The 17,350-nt window shown below is 46.9% G+C and overlaps 1 protein-coding gene across 1 annotated transcript in view; it reads right to left on the bottom strand.

Moving 5' to 3' along the window:
* ADGRB1 (adhesion G protein-coupled receptor B1) overlaps positions 1–17,350 on the bottom strand; it is a gene marked incomplete at both ends in the record, with an annotated part of 200,630 nt that overhangs the window by 134,212 nt on the left and 49,068 nt on the right. The window contains 5 exons of the mRNA XM_082297557.1: positions 1,485–1,649; positions 3,414–3,578; positions 7,104–7,268; positions 9,115–9,279; positions 15,345–15,452. Coding sequence (XP_082153683.1) covers positions 1,485–1,649; positions 3,414–3,578; positions 7,104–7,268; positions 9,115–9,279; positions 15,345–15,452 — 768 coding nt within the window. The remainder of the gene's footprint in view (positions 1–1,484; positions 1,650–3,413; positions 3,579–7,103; positions 7,269–9,114; positions 9,280–15,344; positions 15,453–17,350) is intronic.

Raw genomic sequence — 17,350 nt, 5'->3', positions numbered from 1 at the left:
TGGGAGATTTTAATAACTAACCCAATTAAATTCAATTCTTCTGCTCAAGTCAAATCACACCAGCATTTGATACTTTCTGGAGAACAAATTGAGCGGGTTTATTTTTAGCCTCTGATGTTTCCCCACCTTTTCCTTCCCTTTCAAACTAACAACTGCAGCGAGACCCTTCTGGCTGTGAACCCTGGCAGGCCCCAGTGCCTGAGACTTGCCTTTTCCTTTTGAGCACTGCACAGGCATCAACCCCTGCAGAAAGAGAAGAAAAGATCGGGCTTGTTCTGCCAGGGCCCCAGCTGGCACACACTGAAGCTGAACTAAATCTGCCTCACTCTGTAGACACCACCAGACAACCCGGTGCTAAGATTTTCTGTGGCGAGAGAGAGCTTTGTGGCAGAGTTAGAAGAGATTCTCACACGCCGCTGCTAATTGAGAGGCACAGCTTGTAAGGAGAGGTGATGCCTTTTATTAGAGCGTAGCTGGAAAGAGTGGCGAGGCTGTCACACAGCCTCTTTCTCTGCCATCTCTGAGCTGAACGTGCTGGAACTTCCATGCTGAAGCTCTTTGGCTTTCATCTCTTTGTCTTCAGCGCTTTGTGAGGGAGTCTGAGGGGTCAGCTTGGCCTCCACGTGGCAGATCTGCCCCCAGGTACTCCTGCATCAGAACTGCTGCCTCCTGTCCTTTTGGGAGACTCCCCTTCCTGGTAGGAATGCCGGGATACTGCCATGAGAATCTCTCCTGTCTCTCACTGAGCTGCTTTGACAATTATTTACCCTTTCAGTCAAAGCTCATGGCCTGTTACGATCGATGCGATCTGACTGCCAACATCACAGATTGATTCCCCACCAGCATTTTCACCAGGCCCTTCAACTCAGACTGAGGAAGAAAGCAAAAATGGTGCACAGGCCTTTATTTTGGTCTCTCTATAGTCTGAGAGGCAGACAGATGCATTCCCACTTGGAAGTGTTTGCTCCTGCTTATTTTTCACATCCAAACCCAGGTTTTCATCTGCCCTACAGCTCACTCACTCTCCATTCAGCTTTTGCATTCTGCAAAAGGAGGGTGAGATTTGGGTAAAGCTCTGACAGATGCAGACACAACTTTTTTTTTTTTTTTTTTAATTTCCAGAGGTAAAGGATGGGAAACCACTGCAGCATCCTGTACTCATGGACTTGAGACTGATATCAGTTTTTGCTACCAAACAGTTTCTCTTTTCCTCCTGTAACTCTATGGCAAGGAAAACATGAAAACCACCAAGGCAAGACTGGTGGGATTCATCAAATATTTACTGAAACCAACACAGTTGCACTGGATTCTGCAACAGTTAAATCAAGACCCTGTATCTTGTGGGTCATGGGTAGGATTTTATTAGATTATAGCCTTTTGTGGCATTCACATCTCTGACACAGGACATGGGAACCATTCCCCAAATCCAAAAATCCAAAATCCCCCTCATTCAAAGGAAAGCACGAGGGCTCTGAGGTACATACCAGGACACTTTCTGTCATTGCACTGCTTGTACTCCTCCTTGGGACCCTGGCAAGTCTCTCCACCGAAGAAGGGGCCATAGCACACCCGGTCACGTCTCTGAGTGCCACCTCCACACGTGGCGGTGCAGCTGCCCCACACTCCCCAGGCCTGCCACTTCCCATCCACTGGAAACAAAAGAAATAAAAGAGGAGAGAAACAGCCTGTTAGGGCCCAAACATCATCTGCAACAGAAGGAGTCAAGGTCCCAAGGTGAGCAGAGGAACAAAGGGTGAGTAGGGCAGGGTTTGGTAGGAAGGGAGGTCTCCTGCCTTGGATCTTTGTTTGATCTTCAACTGACATCAAATCAGAGTGTCCCCATTCCCATCCCATCAGTCCTTTAATAGTCCAAGGGTGTTTTTGTGTTTTTCCTCAGCACCTCCATGCTCTGCAAAAGCAGCCCTATCTCTTTCCTCGGGCTGAGATTTTGGGGTTGTGCTCCTGAATACTCTTCCCATGGGCTGAGATTCAACCTGGGAGCCACATCTGCCAGGCCAATTCCATATCTGGAGTTCATTTGGGATGTACAATGCATGTGTGAAAATAGCCCTTCCCAGAGAAGGTCTGGCTCAGGGATTTAGAGAGACCAGCAGAGCCCTTGGGCAAAAAAACCATGAAGAAACATCAAATAAACCTCTCTCCAGCTGTTTGCATTGCACTGATGCTCATGTACCTTGGAAAGAGGTTTGGGATGTTGTCTCATTCCATTGTGTCTTCTCCCAACATCTTTCCAGATTCAGTGGAAACGTGACTTCTTTTACATTAACAATGACATTTATCAAAATGCTGCTTCTTTTACGTTAGCAATTGCATTTATCAAAGCACCATAAAAATGTTGATTAGCCCTCACAACAAGCCTGCTGTACCTCTGCTGTACCACAACAACTCGGTGACAGAACTAGGGCAAGGCCTAAGTCTGCTCTTTACTATTTGGGCTTTAATTCTGTGTTACCACATCATCTTGGGTTGAATAATTCCTTTTGGGATGGTGGGAGATCCACATCTTCTCCAAGAAGTTGACAAAAATTACCGAAGAAAAGGGGCAGCACCAGATTACGGTGCTTTATTTAGTGACATTTTGTGCAGTGGAAGGTATGACCTGAGTTGCTTTGACAGACAACTCTGAAATCAGTGGGACGTGGTCATCTAAAAAAGAGTTCTGAAGCCCCTTTTTGTTTTAGAAGATCTCCATAAGTTGCAAAGAAGGAATGAGATACCCAAAACATCAAAACCTACTCGAGACCATGTAGGAAAATCCAATACCTGTGTTAAATACTGCAGATAATGGTGCTACCAGACAGTAAAGGGATTCCCTGAGGAAATAGGTAGACCAGGATGAATTCCAGTAGGAATTATTATTATTATTATTATTACTGTTGTTATTATTATTACTATTATTTCTGTCATTATTATTATTATTTTAAGTCACAGATGAGTAAAGTAAGTGACAAGTCTTACACAGACATGAACAAAGGATTTGTTGTGCCAGAGGTTTAAAGCTGAGATACAATGGAGGATTTCCTGTTTGCTTCAGATATAACTGGGAACGTTGAAATGGCAGGAGGAGAGGAACAAAACGAAAAGAGGAGGGAAGCTGAAGCCCTGTGGAGGCAAGGGAAGGGTTTCATTGATATTTTCTTGGGATTTTTTTAAGCTTATGCTGAAAAGCTGAAATCTAAGGTTAGAAAGACACGTTTCCCGTGGGCAATCACCTCTCTGGGGTCTCCTGAAACATTTGCCAGCGCTAGATTTTGGCTGGCATCGTCTGTTGGAATGATCCAAACCTCCTTTTTACTGCGTTGAAAAGGGCGCAAGTCTTCCCCAAAGAAACATTTTACTGGGACTGCAGGGGAAGTTGGCCCAAGAGAAAGAAAAAGTCATTGGTCACCAACCTGGGCACTGGCGCAGGAAGCAGTCCCGGGTCTCCACCCAGTGTCCCTGGCACTCGGCTCCGCCGTAGGAGGGCCCGTTGCACTCCCGCGTCCGCTGCTGGGTCCCGTTGGAGCAGGAAGCGGAGCATGAGCTCCAGCTCGACCACTCGTTCCAGTTGCCGTCCACTGAGTGGCCCAAAGAAAGAAAACGAGCGGAATGTGAAAATCTTTCCCTCTGGAAGGAGCCACGTGGCGAGAGCCTCTGGCCTTTGCCTACCAGGGACTAAGGTGGGAAGGACAAGGAGTCACAGAGCTTGAGAGAGGGGACAGAGCATCAAAAAAAGTTTGGAGAGCTGTAGCAGCAGGGATTTTTGGGATCCTCTGCAGCCTCCGACAGTCCCACAGGATGCAAGTGCAGTAACATTTCAGTTTTTATGTTCCACACTCTACATAACACTATAAAAGTTGAAATTACTGATATTGCACATTCCAACATGAAAGTCCAAACTAATAACATTGCTAAACACAATATAACATCACACCAGAGGACGTGGCTCATGCTCTCACTGAACACTTTGAAGGGATCAGTACATTACCGTAACATTTCCCATTTGGGGCCATCAGCACTTTTTTAAGGAACCCATTTTTCAGCAAAGCAGTGCATGAATCTGCGGAGCGTGTATTTTCTCAAGCGTGTAAATGCTCTGTTTTTCATTAAATCACACCCAGAAACTCGAATCACAGTGTTATTCACAGGAATCCACCATTCCTGTTGGCTGGGAAATGTGGGAGCAAAGGTGTGCTCCAACAGAAGACCAGGAGCAGGGTGAGTGTGTGTGGTCAATGTACTTCTCTCACAGCTGAATTAACTCTGACAGGCTGGAGATGTTTCTACCCAGCAGTGTCTTTGATAATTAAATAGAGGAAAAAGGGACAAGGGAGGTTATGATAGGGACAGGGTTGGAGAGAAATAGGAATACATCTTTTATCATGGTATGGACTGAGGCAATCCCAAGTGTGGCAGTTACACCCTAATTGGTCCCTGATCAACAGATCCATCACCCAGTCTGCTCTTCCTGGAGCATTTTTCTCATTAACAGTGGTCATCATGCTCTGTTAAGATCGAATTAGCTGCTAGATCTCACTTGGGAAAAACAACCTGAGTCCCTGAAAAGTCTGAATTCTGGCTCAAATCACATTGCAGCTTTTTTTTTTTTTTTTTTTTTTTTTCTTTGTTTGTCTGTCCAAGAAAAATAAATGCCAACTGGTCCCCCATGTAATCTGCAAGGAATTGATCAGTCCTGTGTAATCCCCATTGCAGTTGAGCAGCTTTTTGTTTACAAACTCTGTAAAAAAAAATGTTAAAAACATCGAAATGAGCAACTGTTAACTCAAAGGGGATCACAAGGTGTGCAAAATCAGGAAGGTATAAGGGTACCTGCAAAAGGTGCATGTTTTTAACAATCCAAAAGTTTATGGTTTTATTGTGCATAAATTCATGGCTTTGTGCCAGTGCCTATCAATCCCAAAGAGGGGAAATGAAAAACGTGGTGTTTGACAGGTGGTTGTTTTCTGGAAATGATCCAAAACTCTGCCAAGTAAATGCTATCAGGTACAAATTAGCGTGGCTTTTCTGACTGAAGGTTATGCTGTTAAGTTTCCATGAACTGATCATAAAATCATGGAATCACAGGGTGGTTTGGGTTGCAAAGATAAAGATCATTTAATTCTAATTCCCTGTCATGGGCAGGGACACTTGCACTATCTGAGGTTTCTCCAAGCCCTGTCCAACCTGGCCTGGAACACTTCTAGGGATGTATTCACAGCTTCTCTGGGCATCCTGTGCCAGGGCCCCACCACCTTCACAGGGAAGAATTTCTTCCTAATAATGATGGCATCCATCCTTCATTAACATTCTCATGTGTTGGAAAAGTACAATTGCATTTCCCACATTAAATTTGACATTTACCCAAAAAACTGCATTTACCAAAAAAAAGTTGAATTTTTTCAACACCCTCCCTGCTGCTGGTGACTGGCAACTTATCAGAAGTGCAGTCATTTGGAGGTAGGAAAATGAAACATCCAAATCCATAATTTGGTTGTTTGGTGAGGAATTTAGAACAGGTAATTTCCTTGTATTTATTCACAGGCTGTAATTTCAGAAATGTTTTGAAAAAAGGAGAAACAAAGGTGGCTGTGTTTTCCCTCCAGCCACTTGCACTGATGCAAAGATGTCTCGTGGTCGAGATGCTGAGGGTTCCCATCACAGCCACAGCCAAGGACAGTTTGGTGCCACGATTACACCACAGTGGGGTCTATCAAAAATGTTCATTTCTGGTGGAGCCCGTGAGGAGACAGGCATTGTCTTCCTCCTTTTTCCTCTTCCAAGGACTTGGGGCTCAGCCTGCGGCACCCACAGCTCCTGAGGAACAAAGGCGCTGTTGTCCCTGCAGCAGAGCATTTTTATCAGCTGTAGCGATAAATCCTCGGAGCAGGGTGGTAATGAACACTAGGAGTGTCTGGGGTGTCAAACACCCATTGTTGTGCTTCAATGGTTCCCCCAACGCCGCTCTCATTTGGCGCTGCCAAGCTGCTGATTGCCTTTGTGGCACTAATTGGAGCTGAAGCCTTGCAGTTGGGCTGCTTGTCTTTTTCACCACTGTTTCAGTCGTGCATTTATTTGTATTTAAATTAATTATGGATCAATGTTAACTCAGGGTATGCTTTATTACCCAAGCAATGCCAGCTCTGACTTCTTAAATTTGTCTTTTTATGACAGAGTCAATTTGGTGTCTGGGAGGTTCTTATTCCAAGTAGCGTCTTCTGGATAGTGGCCAAATATCCAAGGATAGTTACTTGGAGTGAAAACTCGATGGGAAATGCCAGGAGGCTTCTCACTGTTTTCACAAAGTTCTCATCCCTCCCACAATCCCTCTCCTCCTCCGGGGACATAATAATGTCTCATAATGATTCTCATTAAGCTGGAAAAATGTCAGTTGACTTTATCCAGGGATAGGGAGGGAGTTTTGGGGAGCTCCCTTGTGTACAGATTGTGTTCACCAGGACACCCAGAGTTAAGTTAAGGGGGCCAATTAACCCAGGGCCTGTCAGAGGAAAGAAGCCTCTGGAGCATAAGTGGATTTCCAGGTGGTAAAAGTAATTCCATCTTGAGGTTCTTTCTGATGTTTCAAAGCAAAATCAAGGAGAGGCATTTGGAAGTAAAATTTGGAAGTACTGAAAATTATAAAATTTGGCATGGAAGGCTGTCAGGAGTCTCTTAGTCCATCTCACCACCCAGATCAGGATCAGCCACAGAGAAAACTTGCATATATATTGAATTAATGCACAGACAAGTAAAACTGTTAATTAATTCCAGCATAATGAACCCAGTCAGGCAAAATAACTTTAAACCATTCAATGAGGAGAGCAGGTGAGAACCTTAAGATGGTCTTGGAAATATCAGTGATAGCCAGGTCCAACCCATGTAAGGTGCCCTCTGCAAGAGATCACACAGGGCAAACCTGAACCTGAGACATCTCTGAGCTGAACAACCCCAGAAAGCACCTCTGGGTTGCTTCTTCACTGAGTCCTTTTCTCAGGATCCTCCTTGCGGTAGTTCTGAATTTCATTGGAGTCATCTATGGGCCTTAAGGGCATCTGAGCTGGGGAGACCTGCTGGAGGGGAGGTTTCAGATCTGTCACTGTCCCTACCTGGGCAGAGAGCGATGTTGCAGAACTTGGTTTGCTTCTCCGGGCCCTCGCAGGGGTTCCCACCAAACTGGGGGGGTTTGCAGGTGCGGGTCCGATCCCTGTAGCCTCTCCCACAAGTGGAAGAGCACAGGCTCCATGGAGACCACTCGTCCCAGGTGCCATGCACTGCAAGGGAAGCAGAAGAAGTGATTTTTCTTTTTCAGAGGAGGTTTGAGGAAGTGAGGGAGCCCACAGGGCACAGCTTCTTCCCACCCGGAACGAGCAGCGTGTGGGAAGTTGGAGAACAGCCCAAAATGTGCAAGAGGAACATCAAGTAATTTTTATGCTTTGATATTGACACCAAGTGCCTGCTGCTTTCCAGTCTTTGAAATAAACTACAATGTACTTCTAGCTGACCTTAATTTTTCAGATTTTGAGCCAACATGGCATTTTTTAAGCAAAAAATGGATTTAGCTAGAAAGGAATAAAACCCCACTACCCTTAGGGAAGCATCATCACCATCATTTTATTGCTTCTTGCCCTTTCTTCTCTCCCTCCCAACATTTTCTCATTGAATCCTCAAAGACTACAATATTTTAAGGCTTTCAGGAAAGATGTAGTCTGTCTACTGATTACTCTCATAGGTCAGTGACACCTCAGAGGCAAAGCTAGGGAGACTCCAAAGAGTAAAATGGAATGGGCAATATCCTCCAAGATTGCTCAAGCCATCTCTGGTAGCTCCTGGAATTAGACATCTAATCGATTTTAATCTAACCTAATTAGCCTTCTAATCTATATTAATCTATTAATCTATTAATCTAATCTAATCTGGCCAAGTTATTTATGGAATTGTAGTCACTGTAATCTCCAGAGGCCAAATGTTATAAGAATGCACTGATCTCTCTTAAGGGACTTCATCCCTTCCAGTTTTACCAGAGAAGCTAACACCAAATCAGTAATTGTTTAGGAAAAGAAGAAACCCAAAAAGAAGAAACCCAAAAAAGCCAGGGACTTTTCCAGTCCTTCATCAGTTGCTATCAGTGACTGATGCCCAGTGTCAGGAAAGGGGGTTCAAAACTAATTCTCACCAGGCATCTTGAATGATAAGAGATAAGCAGAAGAGGAAATACAGGAAAGAACATGGATGGTGATTTCTCCACAGATGGTGGTTTCACCATCATAGAATTTTTTCTGAACAATGTTGTTGCTCGTCAGGAGAAATGAATACTACACCAAGTTTAACAGCATAACTCTTCAAAATAATCATAGAAACAAGGAATAGTTTAGGTTGGAAGGGACCTCAAATATCATTTAGTTCCTGCCATGGGCAGGGACACCTTCCACTATCCCAGGTTGCTCCAAACCCTGTCCAACCTGGCCTTGGGCACTTCCAGGGATGGGGCAGCCAAAGCTTCTCTGGGCAGCCTGTGCCAGGGCCTCCCCACCCTCACAGGGAAAGATTTTTTCCTAATATCCACTCTAAACCTACTCTCATTCAGTTTGAAGCCATTCTCCTTTATCTTGTCATTCCACGCTCTTGTAAAAAATCCCTCTCCATCTTTCTTGTAGGCTCCAGGCTCCCCAGAATGTCCTTTTTCATCAAAATTATTCCCAACCTGGAAACACCCCAAAGGGCACCTGCCTGCAGGCGTACTGATTTCATGGACTTTAGATAGTATGGAATTGTCCACACCATGCAAAGCAGGTGCCCATCTCGTGGTGCTTGGTCTAGCAAGAGTTTCTGTATGAGGCCTTAAGGCATAAAGAGAAGGAACAAGGAACAAAAACCATCTCATTGCAAGAATTACAGAATCCCAGAATGGTTTGGAATGGAAGGGAACTGAAAGGTCATCTAATTCCAACTGCTTTCCACTAGACCAGGTTGCTCCAAGCCCCATCCGAGATGGTCTTCGACACCTCCAGGGATGGGCAGCCACAAATTCTCTGGGCAGCCCGTGACAGGCCCTTCCAGAAATATCCCAGTGGAGATACCACAGGCGGCCAATGTCCCGCCCCTGCTGCCCACCAATACCTGGGCACACGGCAGAGTTGTTGCACTGCCTCTGCTCCCGGAGAGGGCCGCTGCACTGGGTGCTGTAGGAAGACGAAACGCAGAACCTGGTCCTGGTCTGCCAGCCCTCCCCGCAGGTGGTTGAGCACACACTCCATGGGGACCACTCCTCTGCTGCAGGGTCACCTGTGGGGGTTGGAGCAGAAGGTAAGGATGTGGCATCCTTGGATCTCCAGGGATCTTCAGGAATGAAATTTCCAAGTTACGCTTGGCCAGCTGTGAGATCTGTGAGGCTGCAATGTGTCCTACAGGTGGGGTGACAAGATGGGTGGGAGGGTGTGAGGGCATTGGGGAGAAAATGTGAGAGCTGAGAATGGGCTAAAGAGTTTTTTTTTGGGTACTCTGTAGAGCTGTAATATACACACGCATACGAAAAAAATATCGGAAGGATGCTGTGGAAGCATCAGGACACTGGGAAGAGCAAACTCCACCACTGAAGGTGGTGTAGCCACTCCAGAACCTTATGAGATGGGATACGGCACCTCCTCACAGAGACTGTACTAACAAGGTTTAGACAGATAAATGCATCCATAAATTGTTCAGTTTTAAGGATTCAACCCCTTCTTTTGCCTTCTCACACCACCTGCCAAGGCAGATTGGCAGAGGAGGAGCTGACAAAGTAGAAGGTGATGGTGCCTAAGAAGGGTCAGCTGATGAAATCCCACAAAGTTTTCTCAGTATCTCCTTTACCTGTGGAGATCTGCTGTGAGCATGTGACACAGAACAAGGCTGACTCTTCCAGAGCATCATCACACAGTCTATCAACTGCTTATCTAATGGGGCAGCATTGGAAAAGCAGCGAAAAATATCCCATTGATGGGAGTGAAAAGCACTGAGATGTATTCCCTTTGTCACTAATATCCCAGCTGGGGCTGTTCCAGCAGCCAGAACCTCCAAATAAGTCAACCTAAGTGGGAAATGAGCAAGGAAAGGATGATTTTCCATTAGTTTTCATAGGCAATATTCTACCCCTTGAAAAAATGCTTTTCTTCCCCACATGAAAATAAAAAGCTGGCTATGTTCCACTTAATTAAGGCATGCATTGTTTGAGTTTCCAGATTTTTCATGGGTTGCTAACAATTACACATAATAAACCTGGAATGTTACACTTGGTATGTATAGAACACAGGCATATGGCAAAAAATAAGCGCCAGCATAACAGAGGGGCAACTCCTTCTTGTGACAAATTCTTCAAAACCTCAGACTGCCCCGTGTCTCACCCCAAACAGATGCATTTGTCAGACTGTGGGTGGTAAGAAATATCATGGCACTGGGTGGAATAGGTAAATACGATGCCAAGGGTCATCCAGCCTGGCAGCCAGCACTTGGATGTGCTATCCCACACCACCACCCTGTTCCCAAAAAAAGCTGGGCAGAGGATGCCGTATGAAATTGCCCAGCTGCAACATGGAGCAGGAAAGAGACTCTGCAGCTGGAGATCTCAGCAAGGGTTATAAACCAGCTGCATGAAAATATCAGAGCAGGCACTGTGGTGGGGACCACCAAATTTCCCAATATTGCCTAAAACTGTGTGTGTCTGGCTTTTTCCTGGAGGTGGTATATTTATTTATTTATTTTTATCTATTTACTAGTGTTTTCCACATGCAATGAAATTTCATGCAGGATTTCAAGCGTCTGTGGCTCCCATCAATCTGCTCTTCAGGACTTTTGGTAGTTATCTGTGTTGTTTGGTTTGTGTCATGCTTTTCAGCACATCTGCCTTGAATGTCTCCTGTCATTCCAGCAGCTGGGAATTAAAAATACAGCTCCGATTGGAGTTTGTTGAATTAATATGTGTTGAGGGGGAAAAGTGTAGAGGAATACCTGCCCTTGCTGTAAAATGCACAGACTTTCACTCCTTCGTTTATTGTCTGGAATCAGGAAGAGGTGGTGAGGATCAATCTTTCCCTACCTCATCTGTGCCATTGCAGTAATTGTCATGAGATGTAACTGCTGTTGTTCATTAAGCCAAAGTTGCTCAAAACCATTTTGCTTCATTAACCTCCCCAGCTGGTCCCAGTTAGATGGAAGTTAGGGACTGCTGGTCTTTCCCTGGGACGTGTAGGAGACATTTGTGTGTTTTGAGGCTTTGGGCCTTCAGGAAAACATCAGTCCCATATCCTGTTTCACAAGAATTAGATCTCCTGGTAGAGAGAAATCTGCATTTCCATGGCAATTTTCCTGCCTTTCCAGTAAGAAACTCAGCCAGCTCTGTCAGACCCAGAGCCCTGCCATGCTCCAAGCTCACCACCAGCAAATTACTTTTATGGTACCATCACTTCAGCATTTGCCATTCACAGAGCCCCAGACTCCAGAAGATCCCTCTTTGGCCCACAGATCCCAACCATTCCTGCTCCCTTGCCTGTAGGATGCTCCATGAACCAGCAATGCCTTTGCATTTCTCCATCCACCTTGAGCAACCTCCCCAGTTCTGCAGTGCCAGTCAGCTGGGGGATTATTGGTAATTGAACACTTCAAGTTTGGGTCCCAAAATCTTTCTGGGAGGCCAGAGGTGGGACAGGGGAGAGGTGGGACAGAGGCACAGGGGCCTCCTCCATCAGCAGCTCACAGCTTGGAGAGCTCACCATGCCACCTCAGACCTGGCTGGGGTTTTTCAAGCTCCATATTCAGACAAGTTACTGTGTCACTGGATGAATGAATGGCATCTTTGAACCAAATTCCACCTCTTCTACCTCTCTCCTCTTTAGTATTTCTGGCTTTTGCTCTTTCACAGCAGAAATATCTGTGCTTAGAGGTAAATCTCTTCAATTATTGTCCCTCACATTGCACGAATCCCTGGATTTTAAACCCATAATACAGTTTATTTTCTAAGTGCTGGTGACTCCCTTGGGCTTGGTGTCATTCTGAACCAAGCCATTTATCTCAGTCCACTGGGACATTACATCCAGCCTCGTCTCAAACCTTGCACAAATTTAACTAATTTTCAAACCGAGCGAGACTCAGTTCTGAGACACTCTCAGGCAGGAGACAAATTCACTCTCTACTCAAGAGAAGCACAACAGTGCCCATCATCACAACTATGAGTGAGAAGAATTTCTGCACTCCTGTGGGTCAAATAGCAGCAAATGCAAATTACTGTGTGAAGTATATTGCAATTATTCATCCCAGAAGTGGATTCTAACTCTGTTTCTGGATACAATGGCAAGAAGTCTACGATGCTCATTGGATTTGAAAGCTGCCTAGTCCAGCTCAGTGCTGTTTTATAATTAGACCTGCCAGAGATTATAGCATCATGGAATGGTTTGGGCTGGAAGGAACCTTAAAGATCATCCAGTTCCAACCCCTGCCATGGGCAGGGACATCTTCCACCATCCCAGGTTGCTCCAAATCTCCTCAAACCTGGCCTTGGACACTTCCAGGGATGGGGCAGCCACAGCTTCTCTGGACAACCTGTGCCAGGGCCTCAGCACCCTCATAATGAAGATTTTCGTTCTAATATTGAATTTAAATCTACCTTCCTTCAGCTTAAATCCATTCTTCCTTGTCCTGTCATTCCATGCCCTTGTCCAAAGTCCCTCTCCAGCTCTCTTGGAGAACATTTTGGCACTGGAAGGGACTCCAAGACCTCCCCAGAGCCTTCCCTTCTCCAGGCTGAAGAGTCCAAAGTCTTTCAGCCTGTGTTCATAGCAGAGGGGCTCCAGTCAAATTTGTCTTCACTCCCAGAGGAGAAGGGGCAAGCCCTGCCCTGCATCATCACTGGTGCCTGCAGGCATTTGTCTCTGCAGGGTTGACTTTGGATCAGACCTGTGATGCCCCAGACTAGCTTGGGGATTAGCAGGAGTGTCCCACAGGATTTTGCAGGGCTTGGTACCCCACTCAAAGTGGGCAGATGGCCCTGGCTGCTCCCAAAGACACAGCTGCAGCAGCTGGAGAGGGTCCAGCAGGTGCTGCAGAATGGGACACACTGGGTGCTAATCCATGAGGATGTAGCACTGCAACCCAGGTTCATTCCAGCTCCTGGCTGCAGTGTCCCCATCAGTGCCTGCAGCTGCTTTCATGACTCTTCTTCCCTCGGCACTAATGTAGAAGCCCATCCCTGCCATCCCTCTGCCAGGAGCCCTTTCTGTTTTGGGGTCTGACATCTCCCCATGTACAAGATGCCTCTCTGTTCACATCCTGCTGCTGGCAGAGTCCTCCTGGAAGCAGCCTGTGGGCTGAGCCATTCCAGGGGCCTGCTGGGTTGGATCTGGCTCTTGTGCTGTTGCTGGGAGAGACATGTGGGCAGCCAGCAGCACCCTGGCTGAGAGCACAGCCCTGCTAGAGCCTGGGGACCAACAGGACCTGGACACCAGGGATGTGAAAGGCTGGCAGGAGAAAATCCTGCTCTTTGGCTGGGCAGGGCTGTCTCCTCATCCACCGTCCTTAAGGCTGGCATCAGCAGATTTTTGTATTTCATCTTTTTCCAGGTCTTGAGCAGATGTGAAATATCTTACTCCCTACAATCTGTGCCCATAGGGAAGATTTGGGCTTTGCATTGGCATCCTCAGCTAAAAATTCCCTCTAATCCCTTGCTGGACTGTACCCTCTGCCTGTATCTCCTCCATCCTCATTTCCTTGATCAACTTGTAGTTGGTGCTCCTGGGACAGCGACAGGGATGTGGGAAGCTTGCAGCAGGACAATGCACATCTCCCAGCCCATGCTGCCCTCAGGAATGCCACAGCCCAAGCCAGCCATGCGACAGCAGTGGCCAAGATGGCAGGGAGGTCACAGAGATGTCACTGAGCCCTGATCCAGCACTCAGCAGCACGGCAGGAAGAAATGGCAAACTATAAACCTGATGGCTGAGTTAGAGGCTGGAACAGGAGCTCTGGGGAAGCACCTGGGACCAGAGAGAGTAGGAACAACAGGGGCCTGCCTTGAAGTGCCTTCCTTTCCTCTGCATTTGGATGGAGACATTAAGCTCAGCTTTACCAGGTTATAGCAGTGCAAGCGTCCTCCCTCTCCTGCAGGTTTTACCAGACTCCAGGGATCCATCCTGCAGGCAGTGGAGCTGCTCCCACTGGAGGCAGCAGAGTCTGTGCAGGGTAGAGAGGAAATTGAGGCTGTCCCCCGCTTTGTGTTGAACACTACAACCCCAGCAGTTGCCCAGTCCTCCCACACCGCCCGGGTTCCTGATGCCACACAGTGGCAAAGTCCTCCTGGGCTGAGTGGAGCACAGGCAGCCTTCACCAGAATGTGACCCTCTCTCACTTATAATCAAATCACCTCTCTGAAGTCTTTCTAGAGCATAAAGTGTTAGCAAGGTCACTGGGCAGAGATTTTAGCCTGAGCCAGGTTCAGCACACTGTGCTTTGCCTGAGACCCCTGAAGTGTTGAGATCCTGCCATAACACACAGCCATCAAGGAGAGCACAAAGCCTTTCCAGACTGAATCACAGAATCACAGGATGGTTTGGGTTGGAAGGAACCTTAAAGATCATTTACTTCCAACCCCCCTGCCATGGGCAGGGACACCTTCCACTAGATCACATTGCCCAAAACCCCATTCAGCCTGGCCTTGAACACTTCCAGGGATGGTGCAGATCGGACCTGGTATAGGATCTAGGTCCAATTCATTCCCATCTTCCCAGATCACGCTGTCTGATATTATTACACATTATTCCCCTTCTGTGGCAGAAGGGTGGAAGGTCCTGCTGCAGAACCTAACAGAGACAAGTCCTTGCACAGCACTAAAGACCCAGGGACAGAGGAAACCAGTCCTGCTCTCTCCCCACCAAGCCCTGCTCACCCTCTCTCACAGCCAATGGCAAGGCATGACATGGACATCAGCAAAGGGGCTGCACTGCAGCAAGGGCAGCTTTGGCTTCATGAACCACGTGTGGCTGGATAATTCAGACAAAGCAGCGACTCAGAAGTAGGCAGGGTGATGGGAAAGCGCTCTGTGAGATGGATGCTCTCGTCAGGGCTTTGTGTCTGTCCCTTTTTGCCTTCTCTGGCTGATGGCGACAACACAAAACCCCATGGGGTGATGGGATGGGAACAAACGGGGCGATGACCATTTGTTCAGCACGTGACAACACGGGGGGAATGTCGCCCACACTGACCTGGGGGGAAGGAGATGGTTAGGGAGGGGTCATTGAAACAGTGCAGAGAGCCCAGCCCAGCTGGGCAGTGCAGTGACCAGAGCAGTGTCCCAGCTCCAGAGGCCGCTGCGGGAGGTCAGAGCTTACCTATTTGAGGTGCAGGGTACCCGTAGTGCTGCAGTTCGTCAGGGTCCTCTCGCTTTCTGTTATCTGTGGACCTCAGCGATTGGCTTCTGGAATTATAGCGTCCATTGGCTATGGCAAGGTAATGGGTCATGTAAATACACCTTGGTTCACTCTGCAAGATCTTTCACTACAAAGGTTATACGAATTAACGACAGCGACCTGCAACGTTCCCCTGACATGACCACCTACTTTCCAACCCCAGCACCCCTGGCAACCAGTTTTCCCTGAGGGTTCAGCACCAACCAGGATGAAAGATGAGTCTGGCTGGTGGTCCAACCCTTTCTTTTTGAGTGAGATTTGGGACCATGCAGAGTATGATCCCTTATGTCTGGTCTTTAATTAATTTCAGTGGTTTTCTAGGGTGTCTGCACTCCTTGCTGAGCTTGGGGAGGATTTATCCTTTTCAGACGTGCTGGCACTGAATCCCACCATCCCTAGCGGTGTTTTGAGATTTATGGTGGTGACTGGCAGTGTCACCAAGTTTTTGGTGAGAAATTCTGCCTTGCAACCAGCACCTGCCTAGAAATGCCCTGTAGAGGAACCAGGAAATGCTGAGTGGAGCAGGCAGGTGAGGGCAGGTGCAAAGGAAAGGGATATCTCAATAGAATGTCTCCTTCACAGACTGTACCCTGCCACCAGCAACAAGGAGAGAGGAAATTCTGGCATCAGCAAAGTACCAACAGAGCTATAACTGGGAACTTTTCCATCTCAGTGAGAGACAAGCTCCTGACCCTTGTGTCCTACTGAAAATCTCCCAGTGGAGCCCATGGTGTTGAGTTCAGAAGGTAAATAATACATCTATTGTAAATCAAAGGCATTTAACTGTTCCTTCCTAGCCCATGCTCAGCCAGCTTTCCATCTTCATCCCGTGTGGATCAGCCCTGAACTGGCTGGAGGGGGAACTAAAATTTCTGTTGTCTGTATTATTGGACATGTTGCAACCCTCCCTAGCAAAGAGAGAAACAACCCAGCAATAACAACCAAACCCCATCCACCAGGAGTGCCTGCTGTAAATCAGGAGAGCTCAGCTGACTCCATCGGAGTCACATGGAATAGCAGAGAGCAGAGCTGAGCTCGAGTAATCTGTGATCTGGCAGCCAATTTGTTTCCAAACAGCAAGTACCAGACAGAAGATCTTTTCCCCCAAGGAGGTAAAACAGTCCGACATCTTTTCAAGAAATATGAACTGCCAAGAGATGAAATGGTGACAAATTTGATCCCAGAATCCCGAGAAAATTAATAAAGGTTAATGAAGCTTCAGTGTGGTGGCAGGAGTCTTTATTGCCATCCAAAAAGACAAAGCAGAGGAGGCAGAGGAATGATTCAGAGAGTCCCTGCCAGGAGCCAGGCTTTATATTCAGCAGTTTGTATCAGGGGACAGTTTATGAAATTGTATTATTTACCATCAGTGTTGCCTGAAAGCAGAACTTGAGGAGTCTAGGAATTGTCACATGGACTCCTCCAAACCTTCCCAGCACCAGCTGGTTGCTGGCTGGAGGGGATGGGATGGGGTAGTCACCCACCTGCCACCCTCAGGGGAAAGATACCCACAGCCAGACATCAGGACCACAAACATCCTGAGATTTGCAAACACCTTGTTTTTGTCTGGCTCTTTCCTGGAATAGAAAGGTCTCAAACCCTACGTTTTTAACAGCTAAAAATCATGGGACTTTCCTGTGGGAGATTCAGTTCAAAAAAGACAAACTCTAAGTAGTTTTCCAATACTTTTTTTTTTTTTTTTTTTTAATAGGGAGACAAGTTATTCCCATATTTGGGACTTCTCACATGCCCCCACCACCCATTCCTGGTTATACCCACACACTTTCATCTGCTCCAATTTAAGTCCTCTCCATGAAATCCTACAAACCACAAGAACACACAAAGCCTCCATCTGCAGCACGTCCCATGGGCTCCCCACAGACTTATTTAGGTAGGGAGGAGAAAGTGGGGCTGGGCATCAAGGAGTA

This window comes from Coloeus monedula, assembly GCF_965178545.1.
Source record: "Coloeus monedula genome assembly, chromosome: 1".
NCBI classification, from domain to species: domain Eukaryota; kingdom Metazoa; phylum Chordata; class Aves; order Passeriformes; family Corvidae; genus Coloeus; species Coloeus monedula.
The sequence above is the reverse complement of the archived record's forward strand: the minus strand, read 5'-3'. Positions and strand labels throughout refer to the sequence as shown.